Raw genomic sequence first — 17,801 nt, 5'->3', positions numbered from 1 at the left:
TAGGCTAAAATAAAAAGTTATAATAAAAAGAAACACAATAAGAATAATAATGAGGTTATATACAGGGGGCACCGGTACTGAGTCCGTGTGCAGTGGTACAGGCTAGTTGTGTACATGTAGGTGGGGGCGAAGTGACTATGCATAGGTAACAAACAAACAGCGAGTAGCAGCAGTGTACAAGAGGGGGGGGTCAATAAAAATTGTTCTGTGGCGATTTTTATGAATTGTTCAGCAGTCTAGTGGCTTGGGTGTGTGTGTGTGTGTGTGTGTGTGTGTGTGTGTGTGTGTGTGTGTGTGTGTGTGTGTGTGTGTGTGTGTGTGTGTGTGTGTGTGTGTGTGTGTGTGTGTGTGTGTGTGTGTGTGTGTGTGAACTCCGTCTAGTTGGATTTGAACCATAACTGATGGGATTTCAAGCCAGTGAGGTGACCCCCAACCTTTTATACAACATCTGCACTGTGTGACACACAGACACACCCCAATCCCAACAACCCACCCCCAAATCCACTGTCTCCTTACACAATCCCATGTGCATCTGCTGTCCATTTCTCTACCTCCTAGGACCTAGTGCCTCATATAAAGTAAAGGACAGGTCTATCAACCCAAATAAATACATTTAATCTTGACAGTGTCTGTAGTTTTACAAGTCTTCTTTTTTTTCTCCCCTTAGTTTCTGTTGGCCAACCGTGATGTTTCCAGGGGTTGGTTCACTTGCTGGTTGTCTAATCCTCCTCAGTCGCTGTCGCAGGTCGCTGTGTCATGTGCTAAGCAGGTCTGGGCTGCTGGCAGGTTGTCACACTGCAGGTAGGAATACACAACCTGGACCTGTACACACAGAGGGTCAGAGAAACATCATCTTTCGACGACTGTTTTTGAAATCAATGTACTCTTTCAACAAAATAAAATGATGCATCCTCCTTTCCTTAATATCAGGTCATCACTGATTTGACATTACTCGGTTAGTTAAAGCCATAGGAGAAAAGAAGGGAGGTAGGATGCATTGTCAAAGTACAATGAGTGTACAAGACATTAAGGACATCTTCCTAATATTGAGTTGTACCCCCTTTTTGCCCTCAGAACAGCCTCAATTCGGCGGTGGGCGTGGACTCTACAAGGTGTCGAAAGCGTTCCACAAGGATGCTGGCCCATGTTGACTCCGATGCTTCACACAGTTGTGTCAAGTTGACTGGATATCCATTGGGTGGTGGACTATTCTTGATAAACACGGGAAACTGCTGAGCGTGACAAACCCAGTAGAGTTGCAGTTCTTGACACAAACGGGTGAGCCTGGGACCTACTACCACACCCCATTCAAAGGCACTTAAATATTTTGTCTTGCCCATTCACCCTCTGAATGGCACACATACACAATCCATGTCTCCATTGTCTCAGGGCTTAAAAATCCTTCTTTAGTCCGTCTCCTCTCCTTCATCTACACTGATTTGAAGTGGATTTAACAAGTGACATTAATAAGGGATCATAGCTTTCCCCTGTATTCACCCGGACAGTGTATGTCATGGAAAGAGCAGGTGTTCTTTCAGTGTATTAGAACAAAGGCTGTATCGTCACTATATTGTATTATAAAGGTAATCATTATTATTTCTCCACAGAGGCCCAGTTGAAATGCTATGACCAACCTGCACCACCACCTCCTGAGAAATGTCCACTGGCGGGCTGCTCTGCCCCAGAACAGCCACCGGGGGGCGCAGTAGACTGGGACCAAACACAGTGGCCAGGTTCATTAGAGGCATCTTGTTCACATCCTGTCTATCTGACACTCTGGAGAACGTGTGAGAGTATGATGTCATTTACAAAGATACACGTGAGGATATGATGTCTTTGGCAAAAATACATGTGGAAAATACAATGGTACGCAATATAAGGTCAGCATTACATGGATATGATGTTTGTTAATATTGTGATAAATGTGTCTGCGAAATTACCGAATGTAAATAGTAGCATGTAATATGTTAATAGTATCATGTTTTTAGTAACATACTTAGTGCAAAAAAGTATTGACAAGAGGGGAGAGAGACCGTTTGAGGTGGTGGAGGAGGAACAGGAAGGTGTTTTGGTTGACGGAGGGACAGGACTGGAGCAGAGACAACATGGACACACTCCTGGAGCTCAGGTCTGGGATGTCTAACAGAGAGAAACAACACAGGTATGAGTGGAGAATTGTGTGTGTGTGTGTGTGTGTGTGTGTGTGTGTGTGTGTGTGTGTGTGTGTGTGTGTGTGTGTGCGTGTGCGTGTGCGTGTGCGTGTGCGTGTGCGTGCGTGTGCGCGTGCGCGTGCGCGTGTGTGTGCGTGTGCGTGTGCGTGTGTGCACGTGTGTGTGTGCGTGTGACATACCCAACGCCTTGGTGAAGCTCTGAAACAGCTCTGTAGGTATAAGGGGTTCCGGCAGCTCCCTGAAGTAGAGCTTCAGTATACCTGAGACAGCATTCACATCTACACACCTCAACCTGGACACTGCCTCACGCAGGTCTAGAAGGTGATAGAGAGAGCGAGAGAGAGAAAGTAGGGAGAGATATAAGGGAGGGGGAGATAGGGAAGAGGGAGATAGGGAAGAGGGAGATAGGGGGGAGAGAAAGGGAGCGGGAAGGGTGAGATGGTGGGAGTAAGCGAAAAAGAGAGAGAGAGAGTGATAGAGGGAGTATAAATTGACATTAGACCACAACATACTTGAACAGACCTCCAGCCCCACCAAAAACACACACAGACTCACTGGTGTTGAAGGCAGTCTTGAGGTTGTTGATGTCACTGGTAGCTGCTGATAGCCTGTAGATGCCCACCTCCTCCATTCCTCTCCTCTCCACCTCCTCTACACAGCAACGCACCACATGTGGCACCAGGACTCCCTCCTGTCTGGAAGAGGACACACACACAAGACACACACTCCCGGTTGTGTTTCTACATACAGCACATACACACACACATTATATGCAATCGGCATTGTAGAAAAACTTGTATTGGATGTTCATATGGTGTTTTGAATGATTTAAATTTATCCTAGAGAAATTAAACATGCAATGCACACGAAGGGCAATGACTCCTTTCAATTCAGAGAAAGGGAAAGCACACCGTGTGGTTTCTCTTTTCATGCCATTTTTGTCTTGCCACATCTGCTATTCTCATATTACAAGAAGTTACAGAGGGGTTTCATTTCACTTCCTAACACTATTAAACAGACCAGGAGAGGGAGACTAAAGTAGACCCCAAAGTGTTATTGAAGATTATCTTACGAATAAATTAGTTAAGAGATGAGAAAAGGAGAGGAAGTCACTTTAGAGCAGGGGGTCCAATCCGGCCCGTGGGTGGTATGATCAAATAAAAAGATACATTTTGTTTTTGAGGGTGGAGGAACAAACTCAATATACTTTAAAATGACTAAAGGCAAATGGAAACTGTGTAGAAATGATAATGGACCTCCATTCAAAAAGTTTCTTGACTCTGTACAGCTCGCTAATAATCCCCAAAATGAAAGTTAGACAGTCAGAGAGTAATTGAAAAATTAAAAAATGATGGATAGAGGACTATCTTTAGCAAATTTTAACAGGGGGAAATATGACCCATTTTCAGTTTGGCCCCCTGGACCTCATTGAAGACCATGGAAAATTTGTTTGCCACATTTTAACAACTTGCAGGAATAATTAGGGTTTAAGTGCCTTGCTCAAGGGCATTTTTCACCTTGTCTGCGCAGGGATTTCAACCAGCCACCTTTTGGTTACTGGCCTAGCGCTCTTAACCGCTAGGCTACCTGCCACTGCTTTAGAGTATTGAGATGCACCCAGTGTGCCAAAATCTCAGGTCCTTAAAGCTCATTGGACTATTTGTAATGATTGACAGGACTCACTGTGCCACAGATCCAATGGGCATGCAGAAGATGCGCTGTTGCTGGGCGGGGGCCAGACTGGGCCGGTCTAGAGGGTGAGGGTAGTACTTTAGAGACAGACTCACAACCACCTGGCCTAGAGATACGGTCTGTCTCCTCCATCGCTTCTGTAGGAGGGATGGGTCCAGCTAGAACACATACATATGAACAGGTGAACACAGGCGCACGCACACATGCACACATGCACACACAGCACAGGACGCTGATGAGGGGAGGACGGCTCATAATAAGGAAGTGGAATGAAGTGAATGGAATGGCATCAAACACAACGAAACCATGTGTTTAATGTGTTCAATACCATTCCAATCCAGTCACTATGAGCCTGTCCTCCCAAATTAAGGTGCCACCAGCTGCCTGTGACACACAGTATACACACACACACACACACACACACACACACACACACACACACACACACACACACACACACACACACACACACACACACACACACACACACACACACACACACACCTTCTAAACATGGGAGAACAGATGATAATACACACATCTAGGCACAGATGCAGACACACACCTGTATGGAGGTCTTGCCAAGGACTTGGCCCTCACAGATCTTTTCTACCTCTGGCTGTAACACAACCAGCACCCTGAGGTTCTGAGCCCCATCCACCTGGAATGAGAACTCCTGAGGACAAACACAAGCCACTGTCAAATAGAGTGTTGATGACGTACGGGTAAGCATGACTAAGTTCAAATGGTAATTGATAAGAAAAAAATGTAAATAAATGCATCCTCACTGAAATGCATCATCATTATTTATAGATGTAGGATCTTAATTTGATCACTCTGTTGCAGGAGAACTTTGACGCAAAGCAGGACATTTAAAAATTGTAGTGTATTTGAGGTTGAACATTTTCCCGTATGAACATTGTATCATCCCCTACAAAAATGTCCATTAATTATAATCAACAGAATAATTCACATTTCCTGTTGCTGCTGGTGAGGGGCCTGCTATGTGTAGCAAGTGACATGGTTAACAGGGAGTAGCGTTAGACGAGAGAGAGACAGCAACCAACCAAGCCAACTCACGCTATAGTAGAGTAATTGCTGCCATAGCTAGGATATTTATAATCCAATATGATTACGTAGTACCTGTTTTGACAGCATCAAACCCGGGAGAAGCTAGTTAAGCTGGCTAGGCTAATTGACATATGCGCTTTCAAATCAAATCAAGGGTTATTGTTCACATACACATGGTTAGCGGATGTTAATGCGAGTGTAGCGAAATGCTTGTGCTTCTAGATCCGACTGCAGTAAAATCGAACAAGTAATCTAACAAATTCACAACAACTACCTTATACACAAAAATGTAAAGGGATGAATAAGAATATGTACATATAAATATATGGATGAGCGATGGCGTGCGGCATAGGCAAGATGCAGTAGATGGTGAAGAATACAGTATATACAAATGAGATGAGTAATGTAGCATATGTAAACATTATTAAAGTGGCGTTATTTAAAGTGACTAATGACACCTTAATTAAGCCCGTTTATTTAAGTGGCCAGAGATTTGAGTCTGCATGTTGGCAGCAGCGTCTCTCTGTTAGTGATGGCTGTTTAACAGTCTGATGGTCTTGAGATAGAGGCTGTTTCATGTCCTACACTGTTACAAACAACAATATAAAGTAGCGGCCTCCCACATCAGATCCGACCTAGACCCGTGACATTATTTTCAAATTCCTGGTCCCGGACCGGGTCTCGGGTATTCAGGTACAGGTGGATCCGTGAAGACATCTTGCCTGGGTACAGCATCTTACCTGTTCCCAGTGAGGGCTGAGACTGCTGACAGAGGAATGGGTCTGGGCTTGGCTCTCATAGAACTCAAAGCCATCCACCTCCACACACACATACACACCTAGGAGGGAGTAGTGAGACAGTCTGTTTAAAGAGCTTACTGGTTTGTGTTACAGTGGAGTATGAGGGTAGAGTATACTGTATGTATGTACTGTGTCTGGGTAAGATATAGACACTGTGGTATGCATTTGGATAGTGTTAGATATATGGTAGATACAGTGTGCGGATACTCACTAGCCGGCTGTTGTAATCCACAGGCAGAGTGAATGGCTACACTGAGAGTCCCACATAGAGACTCCTCCTCACTTTCTGAGAGGGAGAGAGAGAGACAGAGAGAGAGGCAGTCATGCAGAAGAACATCTGACTGGTTATAACTTTCTGGTTGTCAAGAGTGAGATTAACAAAATTAAATTAGCTAAATGTATCTTGGTAATCAAATTGTACAACTGAAGATCAACACAGGGGGGGAAGATTGACATAGTGTGAGTTGAAAAAGCAATCTGAATCGTGCAGAATAGCTCAATTCAAATTTGACTGGCTAGCTCCAACTGTTTACTGGCGGTAACCATAGCAACGTGGCCACTGAGGCAGCTTTTTTTTTTAAACACAGAGCTTCTTTCTACATGACCAGATCAACCAGCCACACATTCACAGCCCAGTAAGCTGTACGAAATCAGAAGTTCGTGCAGATGGGCTCAAACGATCACAGAAGAATACCAGAAAGCAACAAGTAACCAAAAAATGAAAACACTTAAATAACTTTCTGGATACCACATCCACTCACAGTGAAGGAGGCATCAATCTAGCACAAAAAAACATCAACAATATATTCAGGCAAACGGCAAAATAAGCACAACTCAAATGGATAAAAAACAAACCCAAAAAACTGGTTTGATGCAGATTGTAAAATGCTAAGATTTTTTTTTAACACTATCAAACCAAAAGCACAGAGACCCAAATGGTCAATCATGCCTTCATTACTGTGAGACTTTAAAACTCTATAAACGTACACTCAGAACCAAAGAATCACAGTACAACAGCAAGCAGCTGACACTAATTGAGGAATCCTTAAACACATACATCTTCTGGCAAAATTGGAAAAAATAAAATAAATCAAAACTAGAAGAATTAGCGATACAAAATGGTGACATATGGTTAACCCATTTTAAAATACTCTACAACACCGTTCAAATTGTTGCAAACGCAGAACAATGCCAAATTCATGGCCTCCTCATCTTTAAGAACGGAGACTAAATTGACCCTAACAATTATAGAGGCATTTTTCTTTACAGTAACCTGGAGAAGGTTTTCTGTAGTATTATAAATGTAAACGTTCTAAACTTCCTTTAAAAGCACAATGTCTTGAGTAAAAGCCTAATTGGATTCATACCAAAACATCGCACGACGGATCATATTTACACCCTACACACCCTGATAGATAAACATGTCCACCAAAATAATACCAAAACATTTGCTTGCTTTATCAACTTCCAAAAAGCATTTGATTCTATTCGGCATACAGGACTGTTCTACACAGTTATTGAAAGTGGTGTAAGGGGTAAAACATATGACCTAATAAAATCAGTATGGCAATATGTGCAGCATCAAAATTGGCAAGAAAATAACATAATTCTTTAACCATTGGGCAGGGCCTTCGCCAGGGTTGCAATCTGAGCCCTGCACTCTTCAATATTTACATCAACAAATTGGCCACTATTCTAGAAAAATCCTCAGCCCCTGGTTTTAGTTTCCACTATTCATAGGTTAAATGCCAGCTCTTCGCAGATGACCTGTGCCTGCTGTCACCCACAGCACATGGCTTACAGCAGAGCCTGGACCTGCTAAAGCAGTACGGCCAGACCTGGGCCGTAAGCAGTAAACCCCAAAAATACAAAAATAATGATTTTCCAGAGAAGATACAATTGGTACAAAATATATAGAGTACTGCTTACAGTACAATTAATTAGGTTTAAAAATAAGCTCAACTGGACACCTAAATGAGGCAGTGAATTAACTGAAAGAGAAAGCACGCAGGGCATTCTACGCCATTAAAAAACAAATTCAAATTGAAATAATTATAAAAATTGGGCTAAAACTAATTGAACGTGTCATCAAACCAATTGCACTTCATGAGAGAGAGCGACAGAGAGCGAGTGAGAGGGTGAAATGTAGAGTATGGTAGATAAAGAGAAGAGAAAGTGAATGGAAGTGATCATGAGAAAGGTGTGTCTGAAACGATGTCTCACGAGGCAGTATGCCATGTAGGGGAGGCTGTTGGGTCATTCTCAGTTTGACACAGGAGCTGGTCAAGGTGAGCAGATCTGGAGGAACCGTTTCTATGTCTGAGAAATAACACACACACACATCATAGACCACCTGAATGGCATACTGTGCAACAAACTACAACCATTGATGTACTGTCTCACTCACTCACTTACTCATTCCCTCATTAACTCAAAAACTCACATACAGTACACACTTAATCACTCATACACCATTCACTCACTCACTCACTCACTCACTCACTCACTCACTCACTCACTCACTCACTCACTCACTCACTCACTCACTCACTCACTCACTCACTCACTCACTCACTCACTCACTCACTCACTCACTCACTCACTCACTCACTCACTCACTCACTCACTCACTCACTCACTCACTCACTCACTCACTCACACAAACTCACTCACACATTCATTCACTCATTCACTCACACACTTACACAATTTCTCACTCACTCACTCACTCACTCACTCACTCACTCACTCACTCACTCACTCACTCACTCACTCACTCACTCACTCACTCACTCACTTACTCACACACCTACACACACTATCCTCTCACTCACTATCTCTGGTGAGTCTGTGGATGGCCTCTCTCCACTCCTCTAGTTCATACAGAGATGACATCACCAGAGTGTGGCTCTGAAAAATAACGCACACAGAGGGGGATGTATGTGTATGAGGGTTTAGGTGTGTGTGGGACCAGAAGTCCTCACACGGATAGTAAAAAAAGGTAAATTCAGACAAGTGGAGACATTTCACAACCAAAAAGGCTATTTTAGGCTTAAGGGTTAGGTTTAGGATTAGGGTTAGGGTTAGAATTAGGGTTAGAGGTTAAGGGCTAAGGTTAGGGTTAGGGTTAAAGCAAGGGTTAGGTTTAGGATTAGGGGTTAAAAGACAATTGTATTTTGAATGGGAATCAATTGTTTGGTCTCCACAAGGATCGTAAAACGTGTGTGTGTACCTTGCCGCTGGGGCTGTGTAGTTCCAGGGGGAGGAAGGGAGACTGTGTGAGAAACATCAGTTCAAGGTGCTCCATCTTCTTCCTGCCTCGCTCTGAAGTTCGAGCGGCCAAGGACTTCAGTGGGACAGGCTTCTGTAGGACACACACACACACAGTTAACATTTTAAATCTGAATACTTTACAGCGTAATGGTTGTATTGGATAATACACACACACACACACACACACACACACACACACACACACACACACACACACACACACACACACACACACACACACACACACACACACACATAAAGACTAACCATGATCTGTCGCAGTTCGTGTCTGAGCACGTACATCTTAGCTCTCATGGTGTGTATGCGCTGGTGTGTGTCTGTGGTGCGCTCCATCTCTGGTCCCCAGCGGAGTTTCAGTCCAGCTAGAGGAAGGTACCAACAGAACCTGTATTGGGCCTGCTTACTGGGAGATAGGACACAGGCGCACAGGCACACAGGCACACAGGCACACACACACACACAAACACACACACACACAAACACACACACACACACAAATAAACAAACAAATGGACAAATGCATGCACACACATTCTGTGTGATTAAAAAAAAAAAAAAGTCTCTTAATAAACTTCAACACACACATTCTGGACCTGTCACTCACCCTTGGGCCCCGCCCTTGAGTTTGGTGCATAGCAGCAGGTCAGTGTACAGGAAGAAATGGCAAAGGTTACGCCCCCCCTCACACACATCCACCACGAAGCCATCACGCATCAGCTGACGCCGCTGCAACACACACACACACATACAGCGATGGTTATGGTACGGTGTGTGAAACTTTATACGGGTGTGTAGTGAAAGTAGGTGCGTGTGTCCATGTGTGTGCATCATAAGGGTGTGTGCTCTGCGCATCGTAAGTGTGTGTGCAAGTGTGTGGATCTACGTCTGTCTGTCTGTCTGTGTGTGTGTGTGTCCTCTCTGTCCATCTCACCATGCCCCTGCTGAGGGTGACCTCTTGTTTGCACTGTGACCCCTCGTTGACCCCAGACAGAAAGCTCTGGGACAGTCTCAGAGCCTCCAGCAGCACGGGGTGGTCACCATGCGTCTGGGGAGTATGCTTCAGTAGGTCCTATACAGTAGACGAGAGAGGGAGGAGGGAGAAAAGAGGAAGGATGAAAGAAAGTGGGAAGGGGAGGAAGACAGGAGATAGAGTGGTAAGTGTAGAAATGAGTGTCGGTGTTTAAGTGAACAGATAAATGAACGGATGGACGGAATGGGGGGGACACTCTTACATGCAGCACTAAGGTTGTCTTGGTGACTCTGTCCAGAGGCTTGTACAGCAGAGCTGCAGGGATTCAAACAACATGTGATTCACACAGTGGAGGGTGGAGGGACATGCAGTGACTCCTTAAAAAGAGGCAAAACCTTCATCTTACCCTCAAAGGTGTATTCCGTCTTAGATTTGTCTGATCCATTATAAAACATCATACTCTGAAAACAGGAGAGAGGGAGTGTGAGAAGGTTATAATATTGCATAACTTCAACTATGAATTTGCTGATAATTCACGTGTTTCGTTCGAGGTAACAAGTGCATAGAGACAGAGAGAGAGAGAGAGAGATGTTGCAATGCACACATTTCCAAATCAGTGACGTCGGTCTCTCTTACCTCGGCCAGTATTCTGAAGCTTACCTCAGCCAGTATTCTGAAGCTTACCTCAGCCAGTATTCTGAAGCTTACATCAGCCAGTATTCTGAAGCTTACATCAACCAGTATTCTGAAGCTTACATCAACCAGTATTCTGAAGTTTACATCAACCAGTATTCTGAAGCTTACATCAGCCAGTATTCTGAAGCTTACATCAGCCAGTATTCTGAAGCTTACATCAGCCAGTATTCTTAAGTTTACATCAGCCAGTATTCTGAAGCTTACATCAACCAGTATTCTGAAGCTTACATCAACCAGTATTCTGAGGTTTACGTCAGCCAGTATTCTGAAGCTTACATCAGCCAGTATTCTGACGTTTACATCAGCCAGTATTCTGAAGCCTACCCCGGCTACTATTCTGAAGCTTACATCAACCAGTATTCTGAAGCTTACATCAGCCAGTATTCTGAAGCTTACATCAGCCAGTATTCTGAAGCTTACATCAGCCAGTATTCTGAAGCTTACATCAACCAGTATTCTGAAGCTTACATCAGACAGTATTCTGAAGCTTACATCAACCAGTATTCTGAAGCTTACATCAGCCAGTATTCTGAAGCTTACATCAGACAGTATTCTGAAGTTTACATCAACCAGTATTCTGAAGCTTACATCAGCCAGTATTCTGAAGCTTACATCAGCCAGTATTCTGAAGCTTACATCAGCCAGTATTCTTAAGTTTACATCAGCCAGTATTCTGAAGCTTACATCAACCAGTATTCTGAAGCTTACATCAACCAGTATTCTGAGGTTTACGTCAGCCAGTATTCTGAAGCTTACATCAGCCAGTATTCTGAAGTTTACATCAGCCAGTATTCTGAAGCCTACCCCGGCTACTATTCTGAAGCTTACATCAACCAGTATTCTGAAGCTTACATCAGTCAGTATTCTGAAGCTTACATCAGCCAGTATTCTGAAGCTTACATCAGCCAGTATTCTGAAGCTTACATCAACCAGTATTCTGAAGCTTACATCAGACAGTATTCTGAAGCTTACATCAACCAGTATTCTGAAGCTTACATCAGCCAGTATTCTGAAGCTTACATCAGACAGTATTCTGAAGCTTACATCAACCAGTATTCTGAAGCTTACATCAGCCACTATTCTGAATCTTACATAAGCCAGTATTCTGAAGCTTACATCAGACAGTATTCTGAAGCTTACATCAACCAGTATTCTGAAGCTTACATCAGCCAGTATTCTGAAGCTTACATCAACCAGTATTCTGAAGCTTACATCAACCAGTATTCTGAAGCTTACATCAACCAGTATTCTGAAGTTTACATCAATCAGTATTCTGAAGCTTACATCAGCCAGTATTCTGAAGCTTACATCAACCAGTATTCTGAAGCTTACATCAACCAGTATTCTGAAGCTTACATCAACCAGTATTCTGAAGCTTACATCAGCCAGTATTCTGAAGCTTACATCAACCAGTATTCTGAAGCTTACATCAGCCAGTATTCTGAAGTTTACATCAGCCACTATTCTGAATCTTACCTCAGCCAGTATTCTGAAGCTTACATCAGCCAGTATTCTGAAGCTTACATCAGCCAGTATTCTGAAGCTTACATCAACCAGTATTCTGAAGCTTACATCAGACAGTATTCTGAAGCTTACATCAACCAGTATTCTGAAGCTTACATCAGCCAGTATTCTGAAGTTTACATCAGCCACTATTCTGAATCTTACCTCAGCCAGTATTCTGAAGCTTACATCAGCCAGTATTCTGAAGCTTACATCAGCCAGTATTCTGAAGCTTACATCAACCAGTATTCTGAAGCTTACATCAGACAGTATTCTGAAGCTTACATCAACCAGTATTCTGAAGCTTACATCAGCCAGTATTCTGAAGCTTACACCAGACAGTATTCTGAAGCTTACATCAACCAGTATTCTGAAGCTTACATCAGCCACTATTCTGAATCTTACATAAGCCAGTATTCTGAAGCTTACATCAGACAGTATTCTGAAGCTTACATCAACCAGTATTCTGAAGCTTACATCAGCCAGTATTCTGAAGCTTACATCAGCCAGTATTCTGAAGCTTACATCAACCAGTATTCTGAAGTTCACATCAACCAGTATTCTGAAGTTCACATCAGCCAGTATTCTGAAGTTTACATCAGCCAGTATTCTGAAGCTTACATCAGCCAGTATTCTGAAGTTTACATCAGCCAGTATTCTGAAGCTTACATCAGCCAGTATTCTGAAGCTTACATCAGCCAGTATTCTGAAGCTTACTTCAGCCAGTATTCTGAAGCTTACATCAACCAGTATTCTGAAACTTACCCCGAACAGTATTCTGAATCTTACCTCAGCCAGTATTCTGAAGCGCTTGTCAGTCTGAGTACACCTCCTCACGATCTCCACAGCACTCTCATAGTTATCTATGAAACCACGATACACACCTATCTGGCTCACCTGTGTGTGTGAGAATAGGTGTGAAATAAGACCCCTGTAGCTGATAGTGAGTCAATAAAAGGATGGATGGAGCAGAAGGAGGAACTCACAATCTTAAGGAAGAGGTCTCCTACAGTTAGGTGGAAGCCCATTTTGCCCTGCTCTTTCCCTGGCCCCTGCCCCGGGTCTGTCCCTGGGTGTATTTGTGGCCCCAGCAGCCCCAGGCGGTCCCTCAGGCAAGTGTAGAAGTCTCTGTGCAGGTCTCTGAGCTCAGGCACCTGATAGAACACAGTTCGGACCTGCTGGCTGGACAGAACTGGCTGGGACGTCCCTGCTGTGGCCTTCAAGGCCTTCATAGGCTGGGGAAGGAAGGAGGTGAGGGATGGGATGGGGGAGACAAAGATAGAGAGAGAGAGACAAAGAGAGAGAGAGAGACAAAGAGTGGGTGTGATAAAAAAAAGTTGAGAAAGGGAGGTGAGGGAGGGAGGTGAGGGAGGGGGGTGAGAAGAGAAGAGAATGACGAGCACAGCTTAAATGTTCACACTTGAGTAAATATAGACATACAGGATACATGTATCTGTCAAAAGCCTTTTTGACACCCACTCTCGCAGCGCACACAAACGCACACTACAAATTCTCTCTAACACACTGTCATACAGTACTCACACTAAACACAAGCATCTGGATGAACAGCCCATACTTTTCAACATGGGTGGGTCTGACCAACCTTACGATACCACACCAAGTGGGGGTTATTTCTCTATTTGTGTTGCTTGTTGACACAAAAGCAGAAGCATGACTATTATAATGAGATGGAGATAAAGGAGAAGAGAAATTAAGAGATATAAAAAAGGACTTGGTCACTCGTTATTGCAAAACCACTTCCTATCACACTCACTCACTCCTAATGCTGCCTACTTGTAATGGTTGAATTCCAATACAAATCCTCACCAACTTCCCTCAGCCCTAGTTAACTAGGTGTAAACAATATGGAGAAAACAATCCTTTCCAGAAGCTTATATTACACCTTATATTACAGCTTATAATTACACCTTATCCCTTTCAGGACTGGGAGGTGGAGTCGACAGGTAGAAAGGGGAGGAAGCATGGTTTTCATAATGAAATCAAGCCCTGGACAAAAGAGAGAAGTAATTCTCTCAACAAAGAATTACAGAAGTGTTGTGGCTACAGGAGGAAGCAGTATGCCACCCGACAACAGAGCCAATAGAAAACGTGTGTTGTAATTGTTATTGCAAAGGATGCTGTATGCCACCATAGATAACCGCGTGCTTAAGGACCCTTAGAAACAAATAAACACACCAAAGCCCCTGAGCAGTGTGTTCATGTGTGTGTGTGTTACCATTAACAGTGTCTCTAGCTCATTGAGGTAGATCTTCTCACTGTCCAGGACCGTTCTCAGGACCATGAGCCTCCTAACCAGCATCTCTTCCAGGGTACGCAGGACCTTAAAGGCAGAGAAAACACTCTGCTGTAAATGTGTGTGTGTGTGTGTGTTTGTGTGTGTGTGTGTGTGTGTGTGTGTGTGTGTGTGTGTGTGTGTGTGTGTGTGTGTGTGTGTGTGTGTGTGTGTGTGTGTGTGTGTGTGTGTGTGTGTGGGTCTGACCAATAGGAGAGGAAGGCACCATGTATGGCGCCATAGGGCAATAACTCACGGGGGTGTCGGGCAGGTCCATGCTGTCTGTCTGGAGGGGGGAGAACACATCCTCCTCTGGAAACACGTCATCCTCCAGTGGATCAGGCCCTGTACCACCTACAGCCTCCACTGAGATAGAGTAGAAACACACACATCATTTACACAGAAATAAAACATGCATACAAACCCACACTTATGGCAAGACACACAGTAATGTACTTGCCTGGGATATGCTGTGTCTCAAGGTAGTCCACTGCCTCCTTGAATAACTCCATTGCGCTGATATAACTGTAACAATATCCGTGGGTGTCTGGGTGAGGCGACTGGGAGTGTGTATCTACAGAGGCGAAATAAATAGAACACGTGTAAGCAGCAGCCGTTAAACTTCCTGTTTCAGTGGAACAAAAAAAAGAGGGTGGGGGTGGGGGGATAGCCTATCAGGACAGGAGTGAAACATTTGTGAAGCAGTATTGTCCGACATTGAACTGTCTGGTCCAATATCCAGTGGCCTAATTTGCCAAGTAAAACAAAAAAAAAGACTACTTAAACTTCCATAATGTTGATTTTAACCATACTCTCGAATGCAGCACCTTGGACAGCACAGGAAGGAAACGGGAGGCACGCACACATGCAGCAGCAAGACTGTGACCCAGAAACACTTGTGATACTGATGACAAGAAAAACAATCATTTCAGCAGTAACTCGCTGCAATTGTAAAATTATGGTAAAACTACTGACATGCTTTTGCAGAATATGTATTTTTTTATACACAATGATAGTCTATGGTTTAGATATAAAAGATGAATGTCACTGTGAACCAATCGCTTACTACAGGGACGGTAAAGGGGTTCTTTACTTGTGCAACAGGGCCATCTTGTGTTCAACCCTGTGATAAACGTTTTTTTTTTTTTATCTGATAAAGTTGATCTGGGCTACGACATGCCTTGTTTTATGATTCTATTCACCGTTGCGTCGAAGTTACATTATGACATCGCATAGCATCGTGAAGTTAAGTTCAATTCAATTCAATTTCAATTCAAGGGCTTTATTGGCATGGGAAACATGTGTTAACATTGCCAAAGCAAGTGAGGTAGACAACATACAAAGTGAATATATAAAGTGAAAAACAACAAAAATTAACAGTAAACATTACACATACAGAAGTTTCAAAACAGTAAAGACATTACAAATGTCATATTATATATATATATACAATGTACAAATAGTTAAAGGACACAAGATAAAATGAATAAGCATAAATATGGGTTGTATTTACAATGGTGTTTGTTCTTCACTGGTTGCCCTTTTCTCGTGGCAACAGGTCACAAATCTTGCTGCTGTGATGGCACACTGTGGAATTTCACCCAGTAGATATGGGAGTTTTTCAAAATTGGATTTGTTTTCGAATTCTTTGTGGATCTGTGTAATCTGGGGGAAATATGTCTCTCTAATATGGTCATACATTGGGCAGGAGGTTAGGAAGTGCAGCTCAGTTTCCACCTCATTTTGTGGGCAGTGAGCACATAGCCTGTCTTCTCTTGAGAGCCATGTCTGCCTACGGCGGCCTTTCTCAATAGCAAGGCTATGCTCACTGAGTCTGTACATAGTCAAAAGCTTTCCTTAATTTTGGGTCAGTCACAGTGGTCAGGTATTCTGCCGCTGTGTACTCTCTGTGTAGGGCCAAATAGCATTCTAGTTTGCTCTGTTTTTTTGTTAATTCTTTCCAATGTGTTAAGTAATTATCTTTTTGTTTTCTCATGATTTGGTTGGGTCTAATTGTGCTGTTGTCCTGGGGCTCTGTAGGGTGTGTTTGTGTTTGTGAACAGAGCCCCAGGACCAGCTTGCTTAGGGGACTCTTCTCCAGGTTCATCTCTCTGTAGGTGATGGCTTGGTTATGGAAGGTTTGTGAATCGCTTCCTTTTAGGTGGTTGTAGAATTTAACGGCTCTTTTCTGGATTTTGATAATTAGTGGGTATCGGCCTAATTCTGCTCTGCATGCATTATTTGGTGTTTTACGTTGTACACGGAGGATATTTTTGCAGAATTCTGCGTGCAGAGTCTCAATTTGGTGTTTGTCCCATTTTCTGAAGTCTTGGTTGGTGAGCGGACCCCAGACCTCACAACCATAAAGGGCAATGGGCTCTATGACTGATTCAAGTATTTTTAGCCAAATCCTAATTGGTATGTTGAAATGTATGTTTCTTTTGATGGCATAGAATGCCCTTCTTGCCTTGTCTCTCAGATCGTTTGTGGAAGTTACCTGTGGCGCTGATGTTTAGGCCAAGGTATGTATAGTTTTTTGTGTGCTCTAGGGCAACAGTGTCTAGATGGAATTTGTATTTGTGGTCCTGGTGACTGGACCTTTTTTGGAACACCATAATTTTGGTCTTACTGAGATTTAATGTCAGGGCCAAGGTCTGGCAGAATCTGTGCAGAAGATCTTGGTGCTGCTGTAGGCCCCCCTTGGTTGGTGACAGAAGCATCAGATTATCAGCAAACAGTAGACATTTGACTTCAGATTCTAGTAGGTTGAGGCCGGGTGCTGCAGACTTTTTTAGTGCCCTCGCCAATTCATTGATATAAATGTTGAAGAGGGTGGTGCTTAAGCTGCATCCCTGTCTCACCCCATAGCCTCGTGGGAAGAAATGTGTGTGTTTCTTGCCTATTGTAACCTCACACTTGTTGTTTGTGTTCATGGATTTATAATGATGTATGTTTTTCCCCAAAACCACTTTCCATCAATTTGTATAGCAGACCCTCATGCCAAATTGAGTCGAAGGCTTTTTTGAGAAGAGTTTGCCTTTGTTTTGGTTTGTTTGTTTGTCAATTATGGTGTGCAGGGTAAATACTTTGCTTGTCGTATGATAATTTGGTAAAAAGCACTTTGACATTTGCTCAGTACATTGTTTTCACTGAGGAAATGTATGCGTCTGCTGTTAATGATAATGCAGAGAATTTTCCCAAGGTTGCTGTTGACGCATATCCCACGGTAGGTAATGGGGTCAAATTTGTCTCCACTTTTGTGGATTGGGGTGATCAGTCCTTGGTTCCAAATATTGGGGAAGATGCCAGAG

At 43.3% G+C, this 17,801-nt stretch overlaps 1 protein-coding gene across 1 annotated transcript; it reads right to left on the bottom strand.

Moving 5' to 3' along the window:
- Positions 1-15,099, bottom strand: LOC118392712 (active breakpoint cluster region-related protein-like). The gene is made up of 22 exons (XM_052459602.1): positions 14,951-15,099; positions 14,747-14,856; positions 14,434-14,538; positions 13,184-13,432; positions 12,987-13,094; positions 10,405-10,459; positions 10,261-10,313; positions 9,960-10,097; positions 9,633-9,754; positions 9,275-9,431; positions 8,967-9,098; positions 8,569-8,644; positions 7,958-8,053; positions 5,946-6,020; positions 5,675-5,772; positions 4,429-4,539; positions 3,855-4,021; positions 2,727-2,866; positions 2,351-2,485; positions 2,034-2,139; positions 1,635-1,776; positions 1-822 (listed from the first exon to the last, which is right to left on the bottom strand). The coding sequence occupies exons 1-22, from the start codon at positions 15,000-15,002 to the stop codon at positions 730-732; spliced, it is 2,520 nt and encodes an 839-aa protein (XP_052315562.1). The 5' UTR covers positions 15,003-15,099; the 3' UTR covers positions 1-729.
- Positions 15,100-17,801: the final 2,702 nt, after the last annotated feature.

This window comes from Oncorhynchus keta, chromosome 13, assembly GCF_023373465.1.
Source record: "Oncorhynchus keta strain PuntledgeMale-10-30-2019 chromosome 13, Oket_V2, whole genome shotgun sequence".
Taxonomy (NCBI): domain Eukaryota; kingdom Metazoa; phylum Chordata; class Actinopteri; order Salmoniformes; family Salmonidae; genus Oncorhynchus; species Oncorhynchus keta.
Note: the sequence above shows the minus strand (reverse complement) of the source record. Positions and strands in the feature narration are given on the sequence as shown.

Excerpts from the sequence above, each read along its gene's own strand:
- LOC118392712 (XM_052459602.1), bottom strand. The coding sequence starts at position 15,002 with ATGGAGTTATTCAAGGAGGCAGTGGACTACCTTGAGACACAGCATATC. Across the intron at positions 5,773-5,945 it reads TGGATTACAACAGCCGGCTA|GTGTGTATGTGTGTGTGGAG; the intron begins GTGAGTATCCGC and ends ACTCCCTCCTAG. Across the intron at positions 823-1,634 it reads CTCAGGAGGTGGTGGTGCAG|GTCCAGGTTGTGTATTCCTA; the intron begins GTTGGTCATAGC and ends CTGTGTGTACAG.